General features: G+C 53.5%; 2 protein-coding genes across 2 annotated transcripts; one reads left to right on the top strand and one right to left on the bottom strand.

Moving 5' to 3' along the window:
- Positions 1-984: 984 nt before the first annotated feature.
- Positions 985-2,235, bottom strand: LOC34618913 (serpin B6). Its single transcript, XM_022732228.1, has one exon. It carries the CDS (start codon positions 2,233-2,235, stop codon positions 985-987), a length of 1,251 nt encoding a protein of 416 aa, XP_022587439.1.
- A 3,898-nt stretch (positions 2,236-6,133) lies between these two features.
- LOC34618914 lies at positions 6,134-12,197 on the top strand. The gene is made up of 12 exons (XM_026333952.1): positions 6,134-6,325; positions 6,697-6,892; positions 7,289-7,530; positions 7,906-7,995; positions 8,232-8,274; positions 8,579-8,717; positions 9,127-9,238; positions 9,792-9,982; positions 10,489-10,656; positions 11,021-11,174; positions 11,702-11,840; positions 12,118-12,197. The coding sequence occupies exons 1-12, from the start codon at positions 6,134-6,136 to the stop codon at positions 12,195-12,197; spliced, it is 1,746 nt and encodes a 581-aa protein (XP_026189737.1).
- Positions 12,198-13,505: the final 1,308 nt, after the last annotated feature.

Raw genomic sequence — 13,505 nt, 5'->3', positions numbered from 1 at the left:
ACAGCGAGCGAGTCAACAGCCAGCGAGATAGGGAAAAATGCAGTGCCAAAGATTCCCAGCCGAAAGGGCATTTGATGGCTTGGCTCGTTTCGTCGCTCGTGCTTGTGGCACTACAGCCGCAACAGTGTTGAGAGAGACTGGTCTAACCCTAAGATGATAGGCAGCCACTACCGAGGGAACAGTTCGTCAGCAGTGCTTCTACACGTGGACACGCCCCTGGGACGACAGGTGGGGGATGCCAGGGGATAAGATACCGGCCCCTAGAGAAGAGAATGCGGGCCATAAGCCATCTCAACGCGCATCTAAATGTAACCCCTATTCGTTATGCGCAGTGTGTCGACCAGAAAATTTATGTCTTCCCGTTTGAAGGAGGGGAGATGCAACAGACCAGGACAAACCTGCTATCTCCTCTATTGGCACGACAATAAACACTACCTCATCGGGCATGGCAGCTGTTGTACCCCCAACCCTCGCGGGAAGCCCTGCCTACTCGAACCTGAGCACTACCTGTTGTTGCCGCGCTCTGGCAGGCTTGTACACATAATGCCGCATACAAGCTCCTCGCGCTGATCTCAACCAAAAACATCAGTCGTTAGCCTCTGGTCATCCCTTTTTGATGTCAAAAGAAAACACACACTTCCCTGTTCACAAACAGCTTTCTTTTTAAGTTTCAGTCCGTTTACAAAAGGGGTGGAGACGTTCGCCTAGCCTCAAGCCCTTTACGCGGGGCTATGGGCTGGAGCAGTGGTCTTCTCCAGAGAGAGCTACTTCTTCCGAACTTTAGTAAATTTGTGAGGGACGTTGTGTCGAGAGAGTGCAGACCCGTTGTGAGCACCACGCGTCAGTTTATACAAAACGTGCAAGTCAACCTGCAAGAATATTAAGCATCTTTGCCTCCCCTGAGTACATCGCTTCATGAAAATATCTCTCCTCTCAACTCATGCCCCTCCGCCCTCCTTCCGTCCATGCCCTAGCTTGCTCCGTCTACTGCGCAGTGGAGGGGTCTGCAATACGGCCGCTAAAGAGATTCAAGTTCACCCCTTCGTCTATAAATCTCAGCTGGAAGATGAAGGGCTTGTTGAGAACTACATTAATTGGGGTTTTAGGCATGGCCATCATGCGCAGCATCATGGCCATGGCAGTGGCAGCCGTCGCCTCGGTGCCTTCCTCATTCACATCGATATCTGCCTGGTGAACAAAGGAAGAAACACACAGATCCCTGCCGCCTGTAATGCCAGAAAAGTCTGCCTTATCCATATCGAACATGTCAGTGGCACCCATAGACGCAAAGAGCTCTATCAAGTCGATCTTGTTATCCTCAGCGGAAAGCTTGAACCTTGGCATGGAGATGTGCAGCTCCTCAGATAACCCAGCAATAGCGTGCGATTCCATGTTGTCAATGAGGTCTTCTATGACCTTCGGAGATTTCACTATTTGCTGTTCAAATTCCTGAAGGTTTTCGGGCATGAAAATGTATAGGCGGAGGCGAGGGTCAGCGTACGGCAGACCCAAGGCAAGGACTTCTTTCTGCATCGAAATGAGAAGGGGGTCCTTAGTCAGCGTTCCATTCATGAAAAAGACTTTCTGGGGGCCAGAATGAGCGAAGAACACATCTCTGCTTGTTGCATGATCCTGGAATTGTGTGAGCCACGGCGCTTTGAAGTACAAGGCGTTGATCAACACCAGGCGCGTCTGCGGGCCTAAGGAAGACGGGTCAACGAGGCGCTTAATATGATCCCTCGTGGCATCTGCCACAAAACTGTTGATCTTCTTCGCTGCTGCTGCTGAATCATCGAAGTCGATGACTTCAGCGGAGTGCTTTTCCCTCTCCAACTCTCGCTGGAAGCGGACAAAATGCTCATTATGTTCGAGTCCAGGGTGGACGTAGAGCCGGTTCGCAACATCGGCAACTACAGCGCCTCCTGCGCGGTTGGACTGCTCCAGTTCGGGGATATCAAAGGACTCGTTCGGACCAACGAGGGCGTCCATTTGTCGTCTTGTCTCACCCGCGGCACCTCTCTGCGCTGCGTGGAACACGGTAAAGATGCTAAGTGGAGAGAAGACAAAGTTGGGATTTTCTTCAACGCTGGGACCCGCGATTTGGCCGTAGAGTTGCTCGACTGTCACCTGCGACGGATCCATGGATGCCACTGCAGGGGTTGCCATATTAGGATAGAGAGAAGCAGCAAGCACTGCCGTGAAACATATGCTCGAGAGTTTCGATAGTAATGCCATTTTGTGTCAATTAAACGGTCGAGTCCACGTGAACAAAGGCGGAGAGGCGAAGCTAAGCAGGTGAACGCGAAGGGGAAGCGAGTGCTGCTACACGAACCACCGGCTTCCGTGCGAATGACCAAGAACCACGCGAAATAAGGAATAAAATACACCTATCTTGAATAAAGGATACATATAATCTCGATATAATGCACACAAATTATGCCACTTAATAGAAGATGCCTAGGTCAAAGACACACCAGAAGCAACAAGGCTAGCTTTGGTAAAGCAGCCGCCGCGACACCGCGGGGGGTGCTGCTGCTTCTCGGGCACTCGCTGGCTCGCTGGCTTCCTCATCACTGCAGCAAAGAATGCAATTTCTGCTTTTTTAGTTGTTACGTGATTGCCAGCTTGCCGGAAAGTCTGGAGAAAACCCCACAGGCAGTTTGCGTTGCAAGCTGAGCAGGAACGGTTCCTGGTGAGGCACAGTATCGGAGGGAGGGTCATTGAAAGGGAGTAAAAGGGGGGCCCAGCCCACTGGGCATCTGCAGTCTCTGTGGTTTTGCTCGTTATTCTCTCCTGCTGTCTCTGGTGCCACTTTATGTCGCTTATTAGTTTCTTTCTGTTGGAGAACTTTTCCAAAGCGGCCGCTGTCTAGGCCAGGCCGCTACTGGCTAGTATCATGTTCTAATTGCTCGTAGAGGATGCACCATGTTTGCTCGACGGCCTGTATCAGGCATGTGCACTCGTTGCTGCTTTACTGAGGAAGGCACTATGTAGGGGGGTCATGCGTATTGCGTCGCTCTTACATCGCCTGGTTTATTCAGAAGCACACAATGCCGGTTTTTCACTGCACGCGGCGGATATTTAGGCTCCACTGCAGATCTGCAGAGTGCCTTTGTTCTAGCCTGAAGCCTAGTGTAAGGGGAAAAAATGGTTTTGAGCTGTTTCCCCAGAAGGGCTTCCTCTCCTCCCCGGCTTCCCTTCCGCCTTCCCCCAACATGGTTCCACCCTGAGGGGAAAGAGGCCAGCATGCATGCTTTGGGCCTTTGCTCCATGCTTTGAGCTCAAGGGGCATTCGCAATCAGTCGTGGATAGTAGCCAGCGCACATGCATGACCTGTCCGTTCTTGCGCTATAGAGTTCAAATTATGCTGGAACAATAAAAGTTTCCAATTCAAGAGGTCACCTTGTTATCGTATTGCTATGAGACTTTCAAGCTCCTGGGGCTGATACTGCCTAATTGCAGGTTTCGCTGCTCCGTACTGCGCCTGTAGCTGTGCTTTGTTTTAAGTGTGCCTGTCGTGCTGCCTGGAAAACTCTCGGTCGGTGCGTCCGTTCCTTCCCTTGCGTCTTCTCTCGAGGGACGCAGGACGCCCTTGGGCCCTCAAATTCAAAGGGTGAGGAGGAGCCATGCAGTTCTACAGTGAATCATAATTCGCATGGGCAGTTTGTGCCAAACAGCTTGTTTAGCTCTGGGGCTTTGCTTTTGAGTAGTGATTGCATGGGTTGGTCTTTTAGGTATCTAATTTGTTGAAGATCGGGCCTAGCTTTATGCACCAATCATGCCTGCCGTGTTCCGGCGCTTTAAGCTCTTGTGTGCGAACGCCTGATCACGGTGGCTTTATGCACTCCGGTGAAGCTTCCTGCCAGCAGGCCGGAACCGTGCAGGGCGCGCGTAGGATGAATGAGGCGAAATTCATTATAATAGAGAAATAACTGACAACGCCTATATCTTGGTTCGGCCCAAGTGGCCGAGGTTCACACTAAGGAAATTTAAAAAGGGGTGGTACGCGCACAGTTTGAAGGCAACGACTGTGCAGAAGTGAAGCCCTACTCCTGTCGCGTGGGCTCTGCTGCTTTAGGTTTGCCGCGTCAAGTGCACAGACTGCTGGTGCTGCTGCTGTTTTACTTGCTGGTGATGATATGCAATCTGCGTGATGGAGGTGGCAGGAGCTGACGGTATAGAAGGAGCCCCAAACAGCAGCAGTACTCCCAGCAACACATGCAGACAAAAAAGAGTGTGTTGACGTTCTCATGGAATCCATGCGTCACCTGCATGAGCGAGCCTTCTGTGCGGAGTGCTGCCTTGTTCTGAAGCAACAGACATTTGTTCGGGTGACTGCAACGCCGTTCTAATTATCAGAAGGACCAACTGAATTGAACTCAGGCGTTCCTACGACCTGGAGCTCAAGTTCACTCAACGAGAGCCCCTCATGGTTTATATCTGGCTGGGAACCTATTAGTCTGTATGCCTCTTCTCTGTAATAGGAGCAACTCACGGACACATGGTAAGGGCAACGTACAAACCCTTATTTGCATAGTTGGGTGCATAGATAACGGAAGTTGCAAGTTAGTTCGAAAATGTACTGCCTCTGCCCTTGCCGCGCTGCACTTGAGGAAATCGAAGGAATATGCCGTTCACTAAGACCTTTGTTCGAGGGCTACAAAGGTGCTTTTTTGCTGAACCTGCGAGTCGTGATCAGAACTCTTCTCCCACGAGCTTACTGGCGCCCACTTGGCTGTCGAGCGGCAGCAGAACAGAAGCTACCGATGTCAATATCGCTGGCAGACGCGCAAGCTGCATTCTCTGGGCTGTTTTCCACGTACCATCATCATACTCATTCAGGCTCTCAAAGGGCACTCTTTTTGCATACAGGTAGAACTGTAGCAGGGTGTTCATGCAGAGGCATTCCCTGCGGCATGCCACGAATGCTCCGATGAAGAGCCAAACAGGCACACAGTTCTTTTACTTGCACTTCGCCCACTTGGCACCCTTGATAGCAGCCCAATGCAACACCCCGCAGGCATCCCACTTATTCCCTGCCGATGGGGCCGAACATTCTGTTTCCACACAAGTCATGTGTCGATGGCTCGCTGTCCGTGGGGAGAAGTGTTCGGGCGTGTGTGAAAGAAGAAAAAGGGGTGCAGAGGAAGCCCGCACGAGTTTCGGCGCTATAATAATTAGCAAAGTGGTGGACAAAACACTGCAGTCAAGATGAAGATGCATGCAAGCGCAGCAGTCAAAGGCAGCCCAAGAGGGAGGAGGCCCTAGGATCGCCGACAGCGGAGGGTGCGGGTGGATCGGGAGGGCATCGCATATGGGCCCTCGTCGGTGCAGGATTGACAGCAATGCCCTTTTTAAGGTTGTTAATTTGTTTAGTTTGGAGAAAAGTGAGGCGGGAGAGAGTTCTCGAGTGTCCTTCAAGGCCTGCCTTTTTGTAATCTCCAGCACTGGCGGGCACACACTGCCCATGTACTTCAGACAGAGCGCCGCAGCCTACAGCTCGCCCTTGGACTCCTCTAATCCTGTAGCCTTCAGGACATAGACTGTACGGTACAGGTCCTGTGTCACGACAGAAAAGGTGTGTTTGTTGAACTCCTCAGCAGTGTGGACACGGGGGCCCCCTACACGCAGTTCGCTTTTCAGCCGCTCCGCCGACTATTCCCTGCTTTGAACTCCTTTCTGAGACGGAGCGCGTCTTAAAAGGGGGGCATTCCTGCGCATTCAGCAGGAGGAGGGCCAAAGGAGGCGCAGCTACAGCCCTATTCGCCTTCTTCGCCAGACAGCAAGGACCTTGGAAGGATGAAGGCGTCCTTGCTGTGCGTCTGGGGAGCTGCCCTGTGTGGGGGCCTGTCGTCTTTCGTCTCCTTCGCAAAGGTAAGAAGAGGGAACGTTGAAAATAGGCGGGTTACTGTGCTGCTGTTCAGCTGCAAAGGCGCCAGCGCAACCGAGGGCCGGCATGTAGGAAAACAAATCCCTCGTGCCTTGTGGATGACGTTTCTCCCCTCACCTTGCCGCCCGTCTCGGCGCTGACAACTTCCGCAGACTGCAAAGACTTCTCCGCACATACTTGGTCGGTAAAACCTAACGTGCACTGCCGCTGTTGTTGCTGCTAATGCTGCAGGCAAGCAGCGAAATGACAATGGTCGCCTACCGCCCTTTGCAGTACAAGGGAGCGTCAGGGGCCCCCCTAGGGACGTGGGGACGAGTTGCATTGGGGGGGGCCCCCGTATGCACTTGCGAACAGTTGTTGGACATCGTTGCAGAATCGACAACAAACCGCCGAGCACTGTGTGTGACTACTGTTGAAACCATCACGGCAGCAAAGGCAAGCATCAGCCTCTGGCGTAGGGAAGCGTGTATCTCTGTCGACGTATGTGTAGATGAGTGCTTTTGCAGGTGCACTTGTCCACACATGCCTCTACAGAGATACACACTTCCACATGCATACATTTACACCTACCTTCACATATGCATACATGTACATATATACAAATATATATTTACATAGACAAACACGTAGCTGTATGTGTGTGTATGTATCTACACACCTACGTGCGCAGATATAATACATACTGGGCCATGTGCACATGTGCTTGGCGTGCTCCTTCCATGGCTCCTTTCTCGTGCAAGTCAAGAGCCTTCTGCATCCGCCTTGACACCGAATATTGCTGCCTCTGGCAGTGAGTGCTCTTTCAGGTGGAACGACTGCTTCAAACTCCGCATTTTATGCTGCTGCTGCTACCGTCTCAAGGAGAGTTCTTGAGCGCTACGGCAGAGAAGGAAATGCGAGAAATCGAGAAAATGCTGCTGGACAGACACAGCAGCGCCGCCATTGCTTTTGGAAGGCAGAATGCTAATACGGATATTCTGCTGAGGCGCATCCGAGAGGACGGTGAGTGCAGCGTCTTATAAGGGATGGACAGCATCACTGCCTCTTCTCCACGTTAGCGTGAGCATTGATCTAGAGTATTCACACCTGCATACCGTGCCTTTTCATGCTTGACACTCGCATGCTTCCGCCTTGAGTTGGACTTGGCGCTTTTGCATCAAGAGACGCTACCGGACCGGCCCTTCCTTCCCTCCTTCTTCCCCCCTTTCTTCCCTCCTTCTTCCCCCATTCATTCCCCCCTTCTTTTTCCCCCCCTCCGCAGGGGCCTTCCTTTTACTGCGTATGCAAATGGCGTCAGCGGTGTGGAGATAGCACATGAAAGAAAGCCTTAGAGATAGCTAGGCGGACAGTTAGACAAGCAACCAGGTGTCTAGGAGGTATATTTCTTTTGCAAGGCAGATGATTTAAGGTCCTTGGCAACCGCTCTGAGGCTCTACACTGCCTTACGCAACATACGAACGTCAAGTTGTCAAAGGCTGAAGAGCCAGCAAGCTGCTGCTCTGTGCTGTTTCTTTCTCGTTGCAGAGGCATCGGCGCTGGCGCCCATGAAACCTCCCCTGTTCCGGCCCTTCATTTCGGCCTTTGCGGATTACGTGCAGGAGTGGAAGCCAGTTCAAACTGTCAAAGGCTTGACCCTTACAGTGCGTTACTACACATATATAGTTCGCCCATTGCGGACGCGACGCAAGCAAGAGAACCACGGTTATGCATACGCAATGCTATTTTTGCATGTCCATTTGCGCATGCATGAGTATAAATATATTTGTATTTAAGTGCATGTATAACTATATACATATGCGGGGATGCTTGTGCTTTTGCGCGGAAGACACCTAGCAAGGCATGTGATTTTCGTATCCTATCATGTAGCGGGGGGCACTTCATATGCAAAGGCTCGCTTTCTTTGCCGTTCGTCCTTCCCATTTTGTGAATGGCATACAGCTGCTACTCCGTATGCCTGTGCGGGTGCTCTCTGTGTGCATCTTGGCCTTCTATTGGAGTGTGTTTTGTGTTCGCAGGCATGGCTCAGGGGGCAGCCAGACGAGAGCGAATCGCATGCCCCCACGCTCGTCTTTGTGGCTCATCACGACGCATTCGCCTGTGTTCCTGTACGTTGGTCATCGCTAGTAATTCGCTCGTCGCGGAATGCGCCTTACTTGGCTTGAGCGTCTGGCCGGTCCTGATCCTCTTCCTGCTTTTTGAGCTGCGCATCTCGCGAATCAGGGTTTGTGGGGCTTTGGCATGTGATGCGTGTCTGGTTAGGTATGTACATATATGTGTGTGTGTATGAATAGGTCTGTGTGTGTGTGTCTGCTTGTGTGTGCATGTCTGCTTGTGTGTGCAGCACTTTGCAACGGCTGTTAGTTCAAGCGCCAGCGGGCTCGCAGGTATGCGGGGGGTGAAACTAGAGCATGGGGCATGTATATGTGTATCTTTTTGGTGGCAACTGCAGTCGTCATGGAGGGTGTCTCTTGCGTGTCTCTAGTATTATCTCTGCGGCTTCTTCCGCATGCCCAGCAGGGCGTTGGGGCGTCAAGGGAGAGGAATATGGGAGAAATTTTTCAGTCCACGAAAAGCGATCCTAATTATGGGTGTGCCCCTCTCGTAGGGGGCTGTGTGGGCTACCCTGTTGAAGACGCAGCGGTGCATTGTGAAGGATTTTGCCGGCGTGTGTCTGCTGGTTGTTTTCAGTCCTGTTGGCCTTAGCCCGTGAACTGCGAAAGCTCTTTGCCGAGAAGCAGGCCGCATACAACATCGCCTTCGTTGTCGCAGATGCAGGGGCCCTCAACTATGGGGGAGTCGCTGAGTGGATTGGCTCTGCGGAATCGAGGTGAGCAGCCCCTGTCTGAAGCTTTAGGCCTTCAGGATTATGCCATAGGCTTTCGAACGCAGATTTTAGAGTGGGGGGGTCTAGGGTTCAGAGTTTGCGCCATTCAGAGCCGAATATCGAGGGTTGTATGCGTCGCTATGCCAACGAGCAAACGCACTACATCGCGGCAGGCTGGGGTCTCGTGCAGTTGCTTGTCTCGCTCTATCTCTTTCTCCCTCCCTCTCTTTTCACCTTCCTGCCATCCATGTGGGGAGTGCATGCACACAAAAGGGACTTAGAGGGACTCTCAGATTTTTACCGAATGCATTCGTTTCAAAGGCATCTGGTGGTAATCTGCTTCGGCAGTAGGCTAGGGCTCTGCCCCTACTGGGCATGTGTGGCTGGTCGGCGGAATGGCTTATGCGCTCAGTCTGCTGAACGCCATTAGCTATGCTCTTTGTCTCGATAATTTGGCTGCTCACGCCTTGACGCTTCACACGCCAAAGGCCTACAAAGATCCAGAGGCTGTGCGCTTCCTGGGGGTAAGTCCGTCATCATCCTGCTGCCACGGCAGCGCACCTTTTGCCGTCTTCTTGCATGCAGTGTTGCTCCTGGTTATTCTTTTTCTGCTCATCCGCTTCCGCCCGCACATCACTGCTCTTTGGCTCCACACGTGCTGCGATCGAAAGCAAAGGGTGGAGAGGCAGGATCGTGGGGGGCCCCTGGCTTTGAGGGGTCGGGAGGGAGGGAAAGAGGGAGAAGGGGAAGGATCCCGCTCTAAAAGAGGGCGAGAATGCCTGTGCCTGTTTGCGGCGCACTCCATCGGGAGTCGTTGGTATCAAGCCGTGTGTTTTCCCGGATGTTTGCCTGCTTGTAATTGTGTGCCCCGCGCAATCTAACCTGACACAGGGTGTGTTGTTAGCGCTTGTCTGGCTGTGCTGCTTGTTGGTCACATCGTCTTTCTTCTTGCACACACACACACACAGACAGACACACACACAGACACACACACACAGACACAGACACAGACACACACAGACACAGACACACACACGCATTTCTCTGGTGGCGCCTTTGCGGTCGTGCCTGCTGCAGGCATTGGAGAGAGCCTTGCTGGCTGAAGGTATTGATTTGGCTGTTAAAACGAAAAAGCTCGCCGTAGGCGAGAGGGCGCTACCGCTTTGGCCTCATGAGCTCTTCACGAGGGCCAAAGTCATCGCCGGAACTCTTTCTGCAGAAGCCGAGGTGAAGCATCTGTGGAACCGACAAGGGCTTACAGACGACCAGTAAGAAGCGGTTGTTTCCCTGCACACGCCTTCGCGAGAGAGACGCCTGCCGTGTCGCGCTTGTGACGGGAGCGAGTTTTCCCGTTTCTGTGCGCAGTAGTGCAGCTGAGCAGGAAGCCTCCGACCTCTCTCCCCGTAGGCGGGTTGAGAGATGGTTTGTGTTGCTCGCTTGCTTTAGACGGAGCGCGGCCATGCCTGCCTGCTGCACTTACAAGGCCAGGCGTCTTGAGGTTGCTGCTTTAGCTGAAAAGGAGTCGCAACTTCGCACACACGAGCGGCGGGACGGCGGCACTCTCTTCCGGTTATGATTCCATAGGCGAAAAAAGCGGTGCTTCCTGCTAGCAAGCAACTGGCAGGAAGCACGCCCACTTTGACTTTGTGCTTCTTGTCCCCCCGCAAGTCCGCGGTTTGTGCCGAAGCGGAAGGCTTCTCTACTGTGTCTTGGCCGCTGCAAGTCTCTGATCCTTTTAGCTTCGCTTGTCTGCCCACCCTCCGCGTGTGCGCAGTCTAGACAGGGTTGCACTGGCGAAGGCGGTACGGGGCCTGGCGGAGGGCACTGCGCGTTTTCTCTGGCACGCAGAGTCTCCCAAAGATCGACTCACCTTCCGCGATGGATCCACTACCGTCCCTCGGCTCCTCGCTGCGTGGCAGCAACGCGCCGCAGCTTCCCCGAGGCAAGAAAAATAGAAAAGACACGGCCTCCATCGCGAAACTTCTTGTGCAGAAAAGGGCTTCTTACGCTCTCTTATACTTGCGAACAGAGAATATCTTTTTCAGGGGGTCTTTGATGTGGTGTTTGCTGCGTCCATTTCTGCCTGTGCAACGAACCCTGTGCGGCTCTCTCTTTTGCCCGTCCATGCTGCTCCTTTGTTCTATATGCTTACGCCCCCATGGGGGGATGCTTGCACCTTCGTTTGTAAGGTATCCCGTGTTGAATCCGTTTGTGGCACTGCTGCCGGCAGCAGCGCCACGAACGGCAGCAGGATGCTCTTCTGCCTCCTTGCCTTATGCGCCCCCTGTGCGCTTTCTTCCCTGCAGATTCGTGGCGTATCGGCATCTCGAGGCTTATCAGGGCTCGAACGCTTCGCCGCTTTATTTCCTCGAGGCCATAGAGGCAGAGCTGCACGATGTCGGACTCGTCACGGAGAGGCACGAGTTTGAGGTGGACATGGCTGGCTTCGGCTTCTCCTATGTAAGGCGGGCTTCTCACCGCTTTGGGGGGGGACTGCAGCTTCTATCTCCTCGCCGGAATGCAAGTGCCACACCTGCCTATCTGTGTGTCGTTGCATAGCTGGCGTGCTGTACAGAGGCACTGCTGTGGCTGTGTTCGCGTGGGGGTGCTTTGCTGGAAGTGGGAAGGCGGGGGAATTTTTTGAATGGGGAAACAAGCCTTCTTCACGATGAAAAGGGGCTCTTGCATGCACGGAAGACTCGCTTGATTGGTCTGCTTCTCGCGCCTTGCTACTGCTGAAGTTGCATTGCGCATTGATTTTGCGGAAGCGCACCACGCATGCATGCGCCGGGCAGTGCTTGTTAAGAGGAGGGCTAAACGATCGAGCTGAGATCGGCTGTGTGATTTCTCATCTAGGACGCCCCTACTTCACGCCTCCAGGCTACGTTCATGCAGTATGCCAAGGGCCTAGAAATATGGCCTTTACATCGCACCCTTGCCCGATGTTTTTCGCGCTACTATCGCTGGTCTTTCTGCTGTTTCCTCAGGAACCGCCTATTTCCGTGATGTTTGCGGAAGCCCGCTCAACCTTCTTTGATTGGCTGGTGCTTTTGAGTGCTCTGCTGTACTGCCTCATTATCTACCTGGTCATCCGGGGGGGGTTCCCCAGTGGCAGCGCCGCTTCGTGTAAGACTTCTCACCGAGTCTCCTAAATACTGGGGTGGAATGTCACACGCCAGCGAATGCCTGTTAACACCTCTCTTCTGCAGTAGTGGCGAAGCGCGTCAGATCACCTCGAAACGTGGGGGAAGTTCGAGACGCGCATCAAAGCCTGGTAGACCCCAAGTCTTGATGCGTGTGCTTTTAAAACAGCGCATGGTGCTTTCCGTAGTACCTACTCCTTATCTGTCTGTCTGTCCCTCTCTCTCTCATGCGCGCTTTTTTTCTGCGGATCGTCCTTCAGATCTCTTCGCCGCGCTTCCGTTTCTCGGAAGCCAACAAGCCTCTCCAGCCACTGACTTGAAGTCCAAAAAGGCCCCCTGAAGTGCCGAGCTTCCCGGGGCTTATGATTCATCAGAGTCTCTTGCTGTCTCTGCGGCGTCCGCAGACATGCGTGTTCGCCAAAGACAGGCTGTTTGTAAAGAGGCATTAGGCCTTTGTGAGATTCCACGGAAGCAAGAGGTGTTGGCTTATCTCTGCCCTGGTGTTTCCTCTTTTCCTCTCAGCGATACCCGCCCTGCATGTTGGGCTCTTTGCGGTGTGGGCTCGAGGAAAAGCTCTCTTTTTTTTGCTACATGGCGTGACTTTGCTTCAAGAAGTTTTGTCTTGATGCCCCGCACACGCTTCCTGTGGCCGTAGTTGCACGAAAGCTGAACAACCCGTGTTGCCAGCACTCCAGCGCAGTTGCCCAAGCCGCTATCACGCTCTGAAGGCAGCGTGCTCCTCCTTCTCACGCTTACATTTGAGTCGCCGGCTGTCTAGGGAGTGCGCTGGGATTGAGCTGGAGGCGAAGACAAGGCTGCACTCTGTATAGATGCCAGTGAAGGGGGGGCACCAGGGAGAGAGAGAGAGCTCGTGCTGCCGGGGAGGGGTTTGTGGATGATGTATTCGTGGGGGTGCTGGCCCTGAGGTGGGGAGCCACAGGGAGGGCTGGAGTGTGGGAAGGACCCCGTTAATCGTTTCCAAGTGTGAAGCTTGGATGCACCTGTTGTGTAACCCCTGGGTAGGTAACGAGAAAGCGCCTGCCTTGAAGGCTGTTTTCCCTGAGATTGGCTGTCTCCGGGTGGGGCATTAGCCTTACGGGAGCATTCACAACTGTCTTCCCGCCAACACATCACCTTGCGAGAGGGAGTTCTACTAGAGGAGGCCGTCGAGGCGCATCATCCGGCATGGCCTTCTCTGCGCCCCTGGTACGAGAAGGAGCCGGTGTGTTTCCATAGGGGTGTGTTGCTGGGCAGGAAAAAGTTGCTCGAGGGAACCTCGCCACAGGTCTGTACAGGACTGCGCGTTACGGCCAGTCTGCCCGCTGCTGCGGCAGCACTCGGCTAGTAGTATGTTCCGGCTGGCTTCCTTCCGGAGCTTCCCATGACCTTTCTTCCAAGTTTTGACGGCTCTCCTTTAGCAGGGAAGCCCCAAGAGAGCATGCGGCCTGTGGCGGGAGAGGGCCGCTTTTGTGAAGAGCCCGACGACTGCCGGCTGGCACACGCCTGGGTCGTTGTTTTGCGCTGCTAGAGCAGCAACTGCAGCAGCTGGTGGCTTTAGAAAGGTTTCCCTAGGGAGTGCACGTAAAGCTAAGAGAAACGCGTTTGCAGCACGTAAGCGCCTTCTATTTGTCGTGGGTGAGGGGAACCA

The sequence above is a fragment of the Cyclospora cayetanensis genome, unplaced genomic scaffold (genome assembly GCF_002999335.1).
Source record: "Cyclospora cayetanensis isolate NF1_C8 unplaced genomic scaffold, CcayRef3 CcayRef3_contig_33, whole genome shotgun sequence".
Lineage (NCBI taxonomy): Eukaryota > Apicomplexa > Conoidasida > Eucoccidiorida > Eimeriidae > Cyclospora > Cyclospora cayetanensis.
This window is presented reverse-complemented; position numbering and strand designations above follow the sequence as displayed.